At 40.9% G+C, this 14,891-nt stretch overlaps 1 protein-coding gene across 1 annotated transcript in view; it reads right to left on the reverse strand.

The window, feature by feature from the left end:
• The window catches only part of CDH4 (cadherin 4), a gene marked incomplete at its 5' end in the record, with an annotated part of 1,039,205 nt that overhangs the window by 352,161 nt on the left and 672,153 nt on the right, over nt 1-14,891 (reverse strand). Inside the window, one exon of the mRNA XM_081323640.1 lies at nt 14,116-14,249. Within this exon, the coding sequence (XP_081179766.1) occupies nt 14,116-14,249 (134 nt within the window). The remainder of the gene's footprint in view (nt 1-14,115; nt 14,250-14,891) is intronic.

Consider the following 14,891-nt stretch of genomic DNA (forward strand, 5'->3'; position numbering starts at 1 on the left):
AACTAACCCCCGTCATTATATTAAGAAATATGCCTTGCAAAATGCATCTGTTAGGGGAGAAAAGGAGCACAGATGAGGAGACTTGCTCTGGAAAATATGGATGGATATTCAGGTGGTGATTTTTTTGCTGTTCTTAATCTCACACTGACACGCAGATGGGAGAAAATGAGTTTGGAAAAATGAGAGACCAAATAAGGCTGCAATTGATAAAAGTTTCTTCATTTCTCTGTGTTTTACTCTCTCTCTCTCTCTCTCTCATAAACATGGCACACAACCAATTTCACTTAGGAGTGAACGGAGACGGCACCTCAAAGGACACAGCTATTAAAAAACAAGAATTACCTATTTGTGTATGCAAGTATGATTGCAGCATTCTTCTTTCCTCGTGATTAAGTTGATAAATGCACATTTTCTTAAATGAACTGAGAGATAAATCCTAACGAATAATTTTCAGAAATGCTGATGAGAGCCAGGAGTCTCAAATACAGGTAGTTCTCCATTTATTTAGTGACCGGTCAAAGTTACAACGGCACTGAAAAAATGACCTTTTTTCACACTTACAACCATCGCAGCGGACTCCCCATGATCATGTGATCAAAATTTGGATGCTTGGCAACTGTTTCATATTTACGACAGTTGCAGTGTCCCAGAGTCATGCGATCCCCAGTCCAGTGATCAGAATTCAGACACTTGTCAAATGATTCACATTTATGACAGTCGCAGCGACGCTGGGTCATATGGTCCCCTTTTGAGACCTTCTGACAAGCAAAGTCAGTGGGTAAACCATATTTACTTAACAACTGTGGCAAGAAAGGTTGTAAAACGGGGCAAAATTCCCTTAACCACTGTCTCGCTTAGCAACATAAATGTTGGGCTCAATTGTGATCGTAAGTCAAGGACTATCTGTAATTGATTATAAGATTTTCTCCTCCCCCCCCCCCTTTTTTGTTGCAGACAAGGCTCACAAGCCCCACTTTTAACTCTGAAAATAGTTGTAAAAGAAAACTTTTACTATTATTCTAGAATATCATGCCATTTTCTTGGGGGTAATTCAGCACTAGAGTGGTAAATCTGTGACCTGATTTGCATTTTCTAATTGAATTGCTATCAGGTTTCTTGCAAGACTGAGCAACTGACAAAGGAGGGAAAAAAATCAACCTTGAAATTCTCAGTTTCAAAACATCATTTCGATGATGTTTGTGGGTTGGGAAAGGGATTATTCTATGGGGCTGTGAAGTATGAAAAAAATAAGTTGTTGATCATTTAAGATTTATTCAAAATAGAGTCAGTTCCAGCTTTGGAAATGGCACTGCAAGGCAAACAATTTACTATATTATCTCCCATTTTAAATTTTCCATGAATAGAGTTCACACAATGTTCTAACTTAGGCTAAATTGGGATAGGAGTTTTGGAGGTTCAGCATTCTTATTTATTTTATTTTTATTTATTTATCACTTTTATTTGCTGTCCATCTCCCGGTTCAGGTGACTGAATGGATGTGGTTCTATGGCAGGGGTGTCAAACTGACGGCCCACGGAAACCGGGGGGGGGGCGGTCATCAGGAAACCATGCCCACTCCATTGCCGGCAATGGAGAAAAAGCTCTGATACATTGCACATGTCATGTGACATCGCGAGTTTGACATGTCTGTTCTATGGGAACCCATCCACTATCTTAGCACGTTGTTTGAATCAGGTTACTAATGCTTTGTCTGCTCAGGCTTCACATGTTTGGTGTGGTGGAATCTGAGCTAGACTGGAGCAAGGTGTAAAGAGGAAGTTGAGTTTAGAGTCTTTGCACTCCAGAAAGCAGCACAGGCCTGACCTCCTCCCAAATCCTTGAGACCTTATCTCACCTTTCCTAAAGGAACCCCTTTAGAACTGAAGAAGCTTCTTGGATAAGAAGCAAAATATTTTCAAACAAAAAAAATCAAGAAAGTGCCTTTTGGAAAAGCACTTCTGGGATAACCATGAGCTGGTGGGTTGAGAATCTCCATAGACATTTTTCCTAAGGGAATAACAATAGAAAAAGCACTTGGACTTATATACCGCTTCATAGTGCTTTTACAGCCCTCTTAGTACATTGCTTTCAACAATCTGGGTCCTCATGTTACCCACTTTGGAAGGCTCAGTCAACCTTCAGCTGGTCCGAACTGAACTCTGACAGTGAGCAGTGTGTTAGCCTGCGATACTGCATTCTGGTGAGATTCTTGTAATATAGGTGAGTAGCAATAAAGATTCTGCTTGAGACCATTCATGAGTGGCTCTGGCTGTTTTTACCTGACATTACATGAACACAACAAGTATTTTGTGTATCTCCCAGACAAAGGCCATCTAGCAAGAATGTCTTGTATAGTCAGGCCAAAGGGTTTGGAGGATTATGTGTGATAAAACAAAGCCAGAGGAGAAGCAGCAACCATCAGCATCATAGAATCACCGAAGTGGAAGAGACCATTTATATCATTTAGTCCAACCCTGCAGAAATACAAATTAAATCATCCATGACTGATGATGCCCCAGTGTCCCTTTGGAAGATCCAAAGGGCAAATCAGGCAGCATGACTAAGAATTTACCAGGACATTGGAACTAAAACAAACCAAGGTCAAGGAATAGACAATAGCTCTGCAAAATGTTACTGTTTGAGTGAGGTTCAGTAGAGTTACATACACTCTTTCTAGTCCTTCCTGCTTTGTGTGTGTGGGGGTGGGTATGGGTGTGTGCGTGTTGGCCATGCCAATTGGAAGAATGGAGTAGACGTCTCTGAGAAAGGCTGATAAAGAACTGGCGAATATAGTTAAGACCTCACGACTACTTGAATGAGAAAAGATAAAGAATATGGCATTTTGTATCAGATACACACATTCTAATGCAGGGATGTCAAACTGCCAGCCTGCGAAACCGCACTCACCCCATTGTCAGCAATGGCAAAAAAGTCATGATATGTCATGACACGTCACATGACGCTGCAAGTTTGACACCCCTGTTCTAATGCATATATAGAACTGGACATTTGGAAATAACCACACAGTGTCACCTAGACAGTGAGATGGGCAGTATTTAAATTTGATAGTGAAATAATATATACATACATATATATTAAATAAATTTCTGTAATTCATGTAATAATGTCAGAGTGAGGAAGACTATGGCGAAATATTACGTGCCTGCACTATGGACTGGCATTCCTTCCTATAATCTTTTACCATTAAAGCGATTCTAGACATCTTTCCCCATATTTGAACCCAGAGAACAATCCTGTCTGAGGAAGAAAAAGTATAGCTTGCTTAGTCTCCCAGAAGTCTGTGATCAATTGGGAACTTGAACCTGGGTCATCTCCTTAGTAGTTTAGCATCTCCTCTAACACAGAGGTCCCCAACTCCTGGTCTGTGGACCAGTACCGGGTTGCGGCATGCCAGCAACTGGTCTGCACAAACAAGTAAAGCCCCATCCGTGGGATGCAGGCAGCACACAAAACCACGCACTCTCCAGTCCATGGAAAAACCTTTCTCCATGGAACCAGTCCCTGGTGCCCAAAAGGTTGGGGACCTCTGCTCTAACACACCTCATTGATTGTGTTTATGACCACAGCGATATAGTGAGGGTTGAGTGAGATGATCTCAGCCTCCAGTAATTGTCATCCAGAAAATGTGATTATCTGCAGGTAGTCCTCAGGAAATGATCATAATTGGGACTGGCAATTCCATCACTAAGTGACATGGTCGTAAAGCAAAAAACAAAAACAAAAAAACCACGTGCCTGCTCTGACTTATGATGAGAGTCCCAGCAGTTCTAGTTATGGTCATCAATTTAATCCCATACAGTCATTAAGTGTGACATCGTGCAACCAAGACTTGGGACTTCCTGTCTGCTTTGCTTGTTGGAAGTTGACAGTGAAGGACCCCCAGGATTGCAGGATGCTGCAAAGCATTGTAATTGCACACCAGTTGCCAACCACCCGAATCACAATCCTGTGACTGCAGAGATGTTGCCCCAGCCACATTTTGGGGGACCAGGTGGAAGTCTTCCCATTTAGCACCAGCCACTGAATGAATGGTTGACTCAGCCTTCCATCCTTCCAAGGTAGGTAAAATGAGGACCCAGATTGTTGGGGGCAATAAGCTGACTTTGTAATAATGCCGCTTGGGGGGGGGGCAAAGCCCTAATAAGCAGGCATATACATAGAATGAAGGCTATTGCAAAGCACATTGATTTGTGCTTTAGATTGCAAGCCGCCCTGAGTCTTCGGAGAAGGGTGGGATATAAATGGGATTTAAAAAAAAAGAATGGTTGCTAACTGAAGCCCTACCTACGCCCACTGCGCTTTATCCAGAATTTCCTACCTTTCCTATTTCCAAGACTAAACATCCCAGCCTCAGTCATAGCATCTATGAACCATTTCTTCACAATTCATCTACAGTACAGGTCAGCCACATGACCACGGAGACGTCCTCGGACAAGCGCTGGCTCTTCGGCTTTGAAACGGAGATGAGCACCGGCCCCTAGAGTCGGAAACGACTAGCACGCATGTGCGGGGGAACCTTTACCTTTACCTTTTTTTACAGGTAATCCTCGACTTATGACAGTTCATTTAGTGACCATTCAACATTACAACGGCCCTAAAAATGTGACCTATGACCCTTTTTCACACTTATGACCTTTGCAGCATCCCCACGATCGCCTGATCGAAATTCAGAGGTTTGGCAACTGGTTCATATTTATGACGGTTTCGATGGCCCACTGGGTCAGGTGATTACCTTTAACGACCTTCTGACATGCAAAGTCAATGGGAAAGCCAGGTTCACTTAACAACCAGGTTACAAACTTAACAACTGCAGTGATTCACTTAACAACTATGACAAGAAATATCATAAAATGGGGCAAGACCCATTTAACAAATGTCTCATTTAACAATGGAAATTTTGGGCTCAATTGTGGTCGCAGGTCAAGGACTACCTTTACAGTAGTGGCCAATATTGTGGAAACCTTTTTGGGAAAAGTGTATTTTTGAGGTTTGATGGCTAATAACACCACTTTTTTTTTGGAGTAGTACCATAAAATTATATATCAATGGAAAGATAATTTAACCAAGAATATAATGCAACATAGTTTGTTCAATTATCTGTACTGTATTCTATGAAAAGTTATAGCCAAATAACCAGAAAAAGGAAGCACAACTTGCTTAGGTTGATGTCAGGTAGCTTTCCTTCATCTGATTGTAGCCAATGAGCATGAGTGTTTCGAGAGCCAAGCAGGTGTCATCTTGTTTTGGCAATGAGCCAATCAGATCACAGTAGGATTCAGTTACTGATGTCATGTATTGAAGCTGAGAGGAGGACATTTGTCAATGTGTTATGTGATCGCTATCAAGTTGGTTGGGTTGTTTTGTGTTGTTTCATTCAGTGAGCTTGTAAAATGTAATAAAATTAAAGTAATGGTGCAAAAAGTTGACTGGTTACCCAGAAAGCGATGTAAAATAGTACTATTAAGTGAACAAGTCTACAGTGATAAAGAAATTAGAAGAAAAATTAGTGGAAACTTAACCGAAGACCACTACTGTATATTATAAGGATGTGTTCCCAACCAGCTCAGTTCTGAATCCTAATATGAATTCAGCCCTTGTGTAGTCTTAGACAACAGGAAGAAGAGCAAAGGAAATTTCATTTGTATCATCAAAATGTTTACAAACATTTGAGGAAGACCTAGCTGGAAGGAATTCAAATTAGTCCCCTCTTTAGTGTCTTTCCAGAAGATGGTGAAGACCAAATGTACTGGAAAATATGTGGAAATTAATAAGAATAAAACTATCCATCCTTAACCCCATTTAGTAGGCGTTTTGCTGGGGAAGTTTTAATTTTAATGGAATTAAATATCTTCTTGTTGTAAACCAGTAGTCCAAACAAATTCTGGACTACAAAAATCTGATTAATAAATAAATAATTCTACATAGATGCAAAGGAAACAGAAGGGGTAAATGCTTTTTAAATATATTAAATCTGTATTATAGGAAATATGTGCATAAAGGGTTGTTAATACATTTAAGGTATGTAGAAAAAACTGCCTACCTTGCAATGGCTGTAGAACATATATTTACTTTACTTTATCTCTAACTGCCAAAAAACAATAGAACAGATTTATTTCCTTGGCAAGATACACAGGCTTCAAAATTTGAAAAGCAATGGGATTTTGATTGGCTAAAGTTTTAATTTTGCTTTCATATCTCATGGGTGGGCATCTATGGTGCTTTTATGACCAGTGGACTTCAACTCCCAGAATTCCTGAGCTAGCACTGGCTCAGGAATTCTGGGATTTAAAGTGCACAAGTCATAAAAGGGCCATAGTTCCCCACACCTGCAATGATCCTGAACATCTGTTTCATTTCTTAAGACAAACTCTTGGTTTACTCATACATGTAGGAAGTTTTAAATACAGTGAAAATTCAAACTCCCATGTTGATGACACACAATAATAAAGTCCATGAACTTGTCATTAGTCTTCTTTTCCTCTGCATTTTCCACTTCCTCCAACTATAAACTAATAAGGCTTTTAAAAAGTGATGTGAATATTAAAAAGCCACAGTTCTCTCCATTTTACAGCAGAGCTCAGACTGTATTCATCTGATACACAATCCCAACAAAATATTTTGCTAAATCAAAAGGCACACTACAAGTAGCCCTTGACTTATGAGTACCATTGAGCCCCAAATTAATGTTGCTAAGTGAGAAAGTTGTTAAGTGAATTTTGCCCCATTTTACGACTTCTCTTGCTAGAGCTGTGAATCACGGCAGTTAAGTCAGTAACACAGTTGTTAAGTGAATCTGGCTTTCCCATTGACTTTGCTTGTCAGAAGGTCACAAAAGGTGATCCCATGACCCTGGGACACTGCAACCGTCATAAATATGAGTCAGTTGCCAAGCCTCTGAATTTTGATCTTGTGACCACGAGGATGCTACAATGGTCATAATTGTGAAAAATGGTCATGTCATTTTTTCTGTTCTCTTGTAACTTTAAGTGGTCACTAAATGAACTGTTGTAAGCCTACCTGTATTCCTTTCCTAGAGATTGGGGAAAATCTTACATACAATAGTTCACAAGAGCAAGATTTGAAGCAAAATAGGTTCAGATACGTGAGATATATGACATAAAGATACAGGATACCTCAGTTCAGTGTCAAAATGCATTAAAATCTTCCTCCCTTAATGAATTACCTTCAACTCTCTAGCCCCCTGCAACCTTTATTCTCTAAAATTTAGATGAAATAAGTCTGTAGTAGCTTTTGCCATGTAATATTGTCCAGATGAGATTAGTCTCCAACTGGAATTTCCAACCAGAATGTCCTGCATTCTCTTCTTTCTAACTTATGGCTCTTTGGAAGGAGAGCTCCTTCCCATGATGCTTGGTCAAGTCCCTCCCATCCATAGCTAATGTATAGGTCATACAATGGATATTCCAAGGATAGAATCATTTTATTGGTTTCACAGTTTGTAAACATATCATGCCTTCTGCCATAACAAGTAAACAGAAATCATGTTAGCAAACATACTATTTTATCCACAGTGATGTTGGCACAGGCCACTAAGACTCGGCAATGTTCCCATTGTTTAACTATAGTTGTGCAAGGTTTTAGTATCATGGTCATGTACCTTAATATTTTACCTTGTTTAATAGACTATGGAAATGATCTCTTTTTAAAAAAAAATAAAAAATAGGTTAATTATTGTGTCAGGTTTCTCTATTTGCTTAGCCCAAAGATGATGCTATTTGGAGATGCAAGTATGAGTAAATTCACAATAGCATCCATATTCCTACAGATCACTTGACCTTACCATTTAATTGGCCAGGATAAAAGAATAATAGAATAACAGAGCTGTAAGGAACCGTGGAGGTATTCTAGTCTAACATCCTGCATAAGCAGGAGATTCTACCATTCCAGACAAGTGGCTGTCCAGTCTCTTCTTAAAAGCCTCCAGTGATGGAGCACCACCAATTTCTGAAGGAAAAACCATTCCTCTGATTAATTGTTCCCACTGTTAGGAAATTTCTCCTTGGTTCTGGGTTGCTTCTCTCCTTGATAAGTTTCCATCCATTGTTTCTTGTCTTGCCTTCTGGTGCTTTGGAAAGTAAGCTGACCCCATCTTCTTTGGAGTAGCTCCTCAAATATTGGAACATAGCTATCATGTCAGCCCTAATCAGTAGTGGGATTCAAATAACTTAGCAACCGGTTCTCTGCCCTAATGGTTGTTTTAAATATTAAAAAACAATATACCGAAAGGTAGTTTGTTATTTCATGCATTTAAGATAAATAAGAACAATAAAAGAGATGCACAAAACTAGATTATAAGGGTTTTAAAAGATTAATGAAAAAATATTAAACAATACCTGACAAAAAAACAATAAAACTGTTATTTAAGATATTTCCATATTGCTTCTTGACTGGCGTCCTCACTTGCAATTTTCTTCACTTTTATCCGAGCATCATTGGCTGTGTCATTTATCCTTAACCATCTTTTACCTGTAGGGGTAGGATCCCAGTTGTGGCAAGAGGCCGTGAGGCTCGTCATGCTGATCATGCCAATGCTGCCACTTGTGGGAGGAGGCCACACAGCACATCACACTGAACATGCCAGTGTCGCTCTTCGCGGCAGGATGCCGTGTAGCTCTTTGCACCGATCACACCGGAGGCTGTGCGGTGCATTGCACTGATCGTGCTGGTTCTGCCGCTCACGTCAATTGGAGTGAGGAGCCTTGCGGCCTCCTGCACCAAGCAGTGGCACCAGCACGATCATTGCAAAGAGCCACATGGCATCCTGCCATGAGCAGTGGGCACGGCATGATCAGCGCCATGTGCTGCGTGGCTCTTGCCACAAGTGGCAGCAGGAAGAGCCATGTGGAATCCTGCCGCAAGCAGCAGCAGCAGCAGGAAGAGCCACACGGTGTCCTGCTGGGAGCAGCAGCAGTGGCGCAATCAGCATGAAGAGCAATGTGGGCTCCTGCTGTGAGCAGAGGCTGTGGCATGATGCGCCACATGGCGTGCAGCTGTAGAAGAACTCAGATTTATTCATAACTGGTTCACCAAACTCAACAGAAAATTAATTTAATTTAATTTAATTTAATTTAATTTAATTATGGGACTTATATGCCGTCCTATCTCCCGAAGGACTCAGGGCGGCTAACAACAATAAAAACAATAAATACAAATATTAAAAGAAATTAAATTTTACAAAGCCCCACTAAAAAACAGTAAAAATTAAAAACATAATTAAAACCCCCAACGTCAGTCAAGGCCAGCCAGTTGGAAAAGGTATGTCTTTAGTTCGCGATGAAAGGACCGGAGATCTGGGGCCATCCGAAGTTCTCGGGGGAGCTGATTCCAAAGGGCAGGCGCCCTAACAGAGAAGGCCCTCCCCCTGGTGGTCGCCAGCCAACATTGTCTGGCTGACGGCACCCTGAGGAGACCCTCTCTGTGTGAGTGCACAGGGCGATTTGAAGTCATTCCTGGCAGCAGACGGTATTGGTTCTGCCGAACCGGTGCAAACCGGCTAAATTGCACCACTGCCCCTAATCCTTTTTTTCAGTACACTAGACATACCCAGTTCCTGCAATCGTTCTTCATATATTTAAGCCTTCAGCCTCCTTATCATCTTTGTTGGTCTTCTCTGCACTCTTTCCAGAGTCTCTACATCTTTTTATAATGTGGTGACCAAAACTGGATGCATTATTCCAAGTGTGGTGTTGCTAAGGCTTTATAAAGCGGTACTAATACTTCACAGGATCTTGATTCTATCCCTCTGTTAATGCAACCGATATCAGAATATCTGTTAGAAGGTCAGAGATAATTCCTACTAAACTGAGTGTCTCTCTGGAGTATGTATTTTTGCCGTGTTATATCTGAAAATAAAATAAGTAACAGTAGCTAAGATCTAAGTGTCAGTCTTGGACAAAAGGGTCACGCTTAATGGCCTTTTCTTCAGTCAATATTTTACGAGGGGAAACGTGGAAAAAATATATGTTTGGAGAAAAAAATAAAGGTTATAGATTTGCCAACCTTTAAGCATGGGGTTGAATTATGCTTTGGGATTGTGTGGCTGCTGGACGGGCAGGAAATATTGTACAGGTGAAAGAAAGAATGGATTCAATTAAATAAGAACACACCCAAAAGCCAATGTCCCACAGTGACAAAACTGAAGCTGGAAAGAGGTTGGGTATATAGCTAAATCAACTCTGAAGTACTTCCAGGAAAGAAGGTGAAGTCGTAGACTTTAATATAATCGAAAATTTGCAGTGAGAATACATGTAGTCCTCAACTTACAACAGTTCATTTAGTGACTGTTTGAAGTTACAACGGCACTGGAAAAAATGATTTATGACTGTTTTCCACACTTATGACCATTACAGCATCCCCATGGTTATGTGATCAAAATTCAGATGCTTAGAGACATATTCCTATTTATGGCATTTGCAGTGTCCTGGGGTTATGTGATCAGCTTTTGTGAATTTCTGACCCGCAAAGTCAAGGGGGAAGCCAAATTCATTTAACAACCCTGTTACTAACTTAACATCTATAGTGATTCATTTAACCCTGTGGCAAAAAAAAGTCGTAAAATGGGGCAAACCCCACTTAACAAATGTTTCAATTAGCAACATAAATTTTGGGCTCAATTGTGGTCGTAAGTCGAGGATCACCTGTATTTCTGAACCGGAAGAATTCTGCAAGGAAGAGCAGAGACGGGCTCCAAATGCAAGAATAGAAAGACTCTATTAAGATAAAATGTTTGAAAGCTAAAAGAAGCATTATAGCTAGACCTCAACCTATGACCACAATTGAGCCCAAAATGTCTATTGCTAAAATAGAGACAGTGAATTTTGTCCCATTTTGCCCCAGTTCTTACGTGAATCACTGCGGTTGTTAAGTTAGTAACATGGTTGTTCAGTGGCTTCCCCATTGACTTTGCTTAGCAAAAGTTTGCCAAAAAATAATCATGTGAACCAGAGACACTGCGATTGTCATAAATATAAGTCCATTGCCAAGCTTCTGAATTTTGATCACATGATCGTGGAAATGCTGCAATGGTCGCGTGAAAAAACAGTCATAAATCACTTTTTTCAGTGGCATTGTAACGATCGCTAAATGAAAAGTTATAAGTCAAACAGGGGTATCAAACTGCCGGCCCGCAGGCCAGATATATCATCTGGAAGCCACGCCCTGCCCCATTGCTGGCAATGGCAAAACTCTCCAGATACATTGTGCAACGTCACATGACGTCACGAGTTTGACATGTCTGCTGTAGACAGTTTGGACAGGAAGGGTATCCAAAGTTTGACACCTGCCATATTCATCATTCTCTTATTTAGAATCAACAAATGAAGGCATATTAAATATGCATTTAAATTTTCAGAAGGATATTGTGTTCAACTGTCCATGATGTAGAGATTATTATGTCAGCCCCTATTCACTTACTGAATAAGAGAATAGAATAGAATTCTCATTGAATCTTACCGTGTGATCAGGTTGAAATGCAACATTATGTTTTTCATTGGTAGACTTAAATTCCTTGAATTATCCAAAGCTCTCTGGTTTTCTAGCCATCATCATATACTTTTGTAGGAAATTCCATAATTCACATATGTCCTCTGAGAAGACACATTCTTATCTTATCTTGCCTTGCCTTGCCTTGCCTTATCTTAATCTGTTCTGAGTCTTACCATCCTGCTTCAAGTAAAAGCATAGGGCCATGATACGATATGATGGCAGCTGGTGCTTTTACGTATAGTCAAGAATGAAACACCACAGTCATAATATTCTCATTGGAATACATTATCCCCGAATGAGGTCGTAATTTAATGTAGATGCGCTGACATAAAACAATTCACTCCTACACTTTGATTGAAAATAATTTATCATCAAGTCACCTCCTATAACTATCCTTTGCACTATGCCAAACGAGGGACGTTTCCTTAAGTTTAGTTCAGTTGCTAACTACTCACTCTTGAGCTAGTGGATACTGATGCTACCACTGTCCATCTCTATTTTGCTTCAAGAATATCTTCAGCAAACTACAATCATTTAAACATTGAAAAATTAACAGACATTAGATAAGTTAAGAACTAGTATACAGGTGGGGTGGTCTTCTTTTTAGTCCACTGACTACTTCCAATGGGGGAAAAAAACCATTGGAATGTCCCTGCCAGATCAGGTGGGGCAGGCCAATTCCATTGGGATGAGATGGTTCCTCAGATAGCCTGGTCCCAATATGGATGGCCAATCAAATGGGGGTACTTTCAAATCTGCCTTTTCCCAAAATCTACAGATCAGCTACCCATGGGGCTTTACGGTGAGTATGTGTTTAGTGCTATCTTTCCCAAAAGCACTAGAAAAGTACTTTTTTACATTGTGGTGATGTAAAAAAAGATGTAGATACTCTAGGAAAAGTGCAGAGAAGAGCAGGGGACTGGAGGATGAAACATATAAAGAACAGTTGCCACAATTGGGTATGTCTAGTTTAAAGAAAATAAGGACCAGGGATGACATGATAGCAGTGTGTTTTTTTTTAATCCCATTTATTTATTTATTTATTTATTTTAATTCCATTTATATCCCGCCCTTCTCCGAAGACTCAGGGCGGCTTACAAGCTTAGCAGTAGCCTTCATTCTATGTATATGCCTGCTTATTAGGGCTTTCACACAAACCCCAAGCGGCATTATTACAAAGTCAGCTTATTGCCCCCAACAATTTATATCCCGCCCTTCTCTGAAGACTCAGGGCGGCTTACAATTTAAAGCACAAATCAATGTGCTTAGCAATAGCCTTCATTGTATGTACATGCCTGCTTATTATTAGGGCTTTCGCCCCCCCCCCCAAGCGGCATTATTACAAAGTCAGCTTATTGCCCCCAACAATCTGGGTCCTCATTTTACCTACCTCGGAAGGATGGAAGGCTGAGTCAACCTTGAGCCTGGTGGGATGCGAACCTGCACTAATTGCAGGCAGCTGGTGTTACTTAAGGAGGCATTAGCCCACTGCTCCACCAAGGCTCTTCAATATCTCAGGGGCTGCCACAAAGAAGAGCGGAGTCAACCTATTCTCCAAAGCACCTGGAGGCAAGACATGAAGCAATGGATGGAAGCTAATCAAGGAGAGAAACAATGCAGAACTAAGGAGAAATTTCTGACAGTGAGAACAATTGATCAGTGGAACAACCTGCCTCCATAAGCTGTAGGTGCTCCATCACTGGAGGCCTTTAAGAAGAGAATGGACAGCCATTTGTCTGAAATGGTATAGGGTTTCCTACCTGAGCAGGGGGTTGGACTAGAAGAACTCCAAGGTCCCTTCCAACTCTGTTATTCTGTTAAATGTTTATGTGGGAACGCTATGTCCCACTAATCAGCCAGACCATGGATTAGTAGGATATGGGAGTTCCCTCCTAAAGCAGGATACATTCTCCTATTTGATTAGCCATTTTATGTATTTTATTTTTATTGGCGTTGATTTAAAAAATGCCCAACTCCAGTTGCCTCTGGGCACTTTACATCAGAAAAAGGCAAAACAATGGAAGACAAACAGGAACGAAAAAGAACATTGCTTCTGAAGGCTTTGTCCACAGGTAGTCCTTGAGTTACAACCATTTGTTCAAAGTTACAATGGCACTAAAAAGTCTTCAGACTTAACAACTCGTCTTTGGACTTACAACCTTTGTACCATCCGACATCCCATAGTCCTGTGATCAAAATTTGGGTGGATTGGCAACTTGCATGTAATTAAGATGGCTGCAGTGCCCTGGGTCATATGATCCCCACGTACAATCTACCCAGCGGGCTTTGAACAAGCAAAGTCAATGCGGGGAAGGTGGATTCACTTAATGACTGCAGCGATTCATTTAACAAGAGTGACAAAAACAGTCACAAAAATCCTTTTTTTTTATTCTTAGCAATGGAAATTCTGATCCTAATTGTGATCCTATGACCTATGTCAAGGTCTACCTGTAGACAATGGCCGGCTGGCTTTTCTAGGGACCATGATTATTTTTACCTTGTGTCTCTTCGGTTGTGATTTCTTTCCCACCCAGTAACCTGACCAAACTTTTCCCCTCTTTCTACAACCTGGTCCTCCAAAGTCATCACCATAACTTCTGTCCGCTCCAAAGGTATGTGCACCTGTTTGGTGGCGTAGATAGTCCCGTCGTTCCTCACCTTGAAGTCCAAGTTGTCACTTTCGTACCGCGTTCCCTTGCTCTCCAAGCAGCCGCTAACTTTCACTGGAAAGGGAGGCAGAAGAGATAAGGATTAATCATGCTGTTGTTATTAGCATCATTAGTGTTATCAGTGTGCTTATTAAGGGATCAGTGTTGGAGGAGCATAAGCAGGAAGAAAAAAACAACCCACTAGATTGGTCCCTCCTGTGAGAATTTACAACCTACATTTTTGACATTAGAGGAGAGAAGAGGACAGCAAGAATAGAATAGAGCTGGAAGGGACCTTGGAGGTCTTCTAGTCCAGCCCTCTTCTCAAGCAGGAGAACCTATACCAACTCAGACTGTCTAGCCAATTTTTAAAAACCTCCAATGATGGAGAGCCCACGATGTCTGGGGACAAGCTGTTCCACTGGTTGATTGTCCTCACTGTCAAGAAGTTTCTCCTTAATTCCAGGTTGCTTCTCTCTTTGATCAGTTTCCAACCATTGTTTCTTGTCCTGCCCTCTGGTGCTTTGGTGAATAACGTGACCCCCCTCTTCTTGATGGCAGCCCCTCAAATACTGGATCACTGCTATCATATCTCCCCCACTTTTCTTTAGACTAGCCAAACCCAAGTCCTGCAGCTGGTCTTCATATCTTTTAGTCTCCAGGCCTTGGATCAGCTTAGTTGCTCTTCTCTGATTTTTTTCCCCCCAAACTCTCAAC

This window comes from Vipera berus, assembly GCF_964194415.1.
Source record: "Vipera berus genome assembly, chromosome: 3".
Classification (NCBI taxonomy): Eukaryota; Metazoa; Chordata; class Lepidosauria; order Squamata; family Viperidae; genus Vipera; species Vipera berus.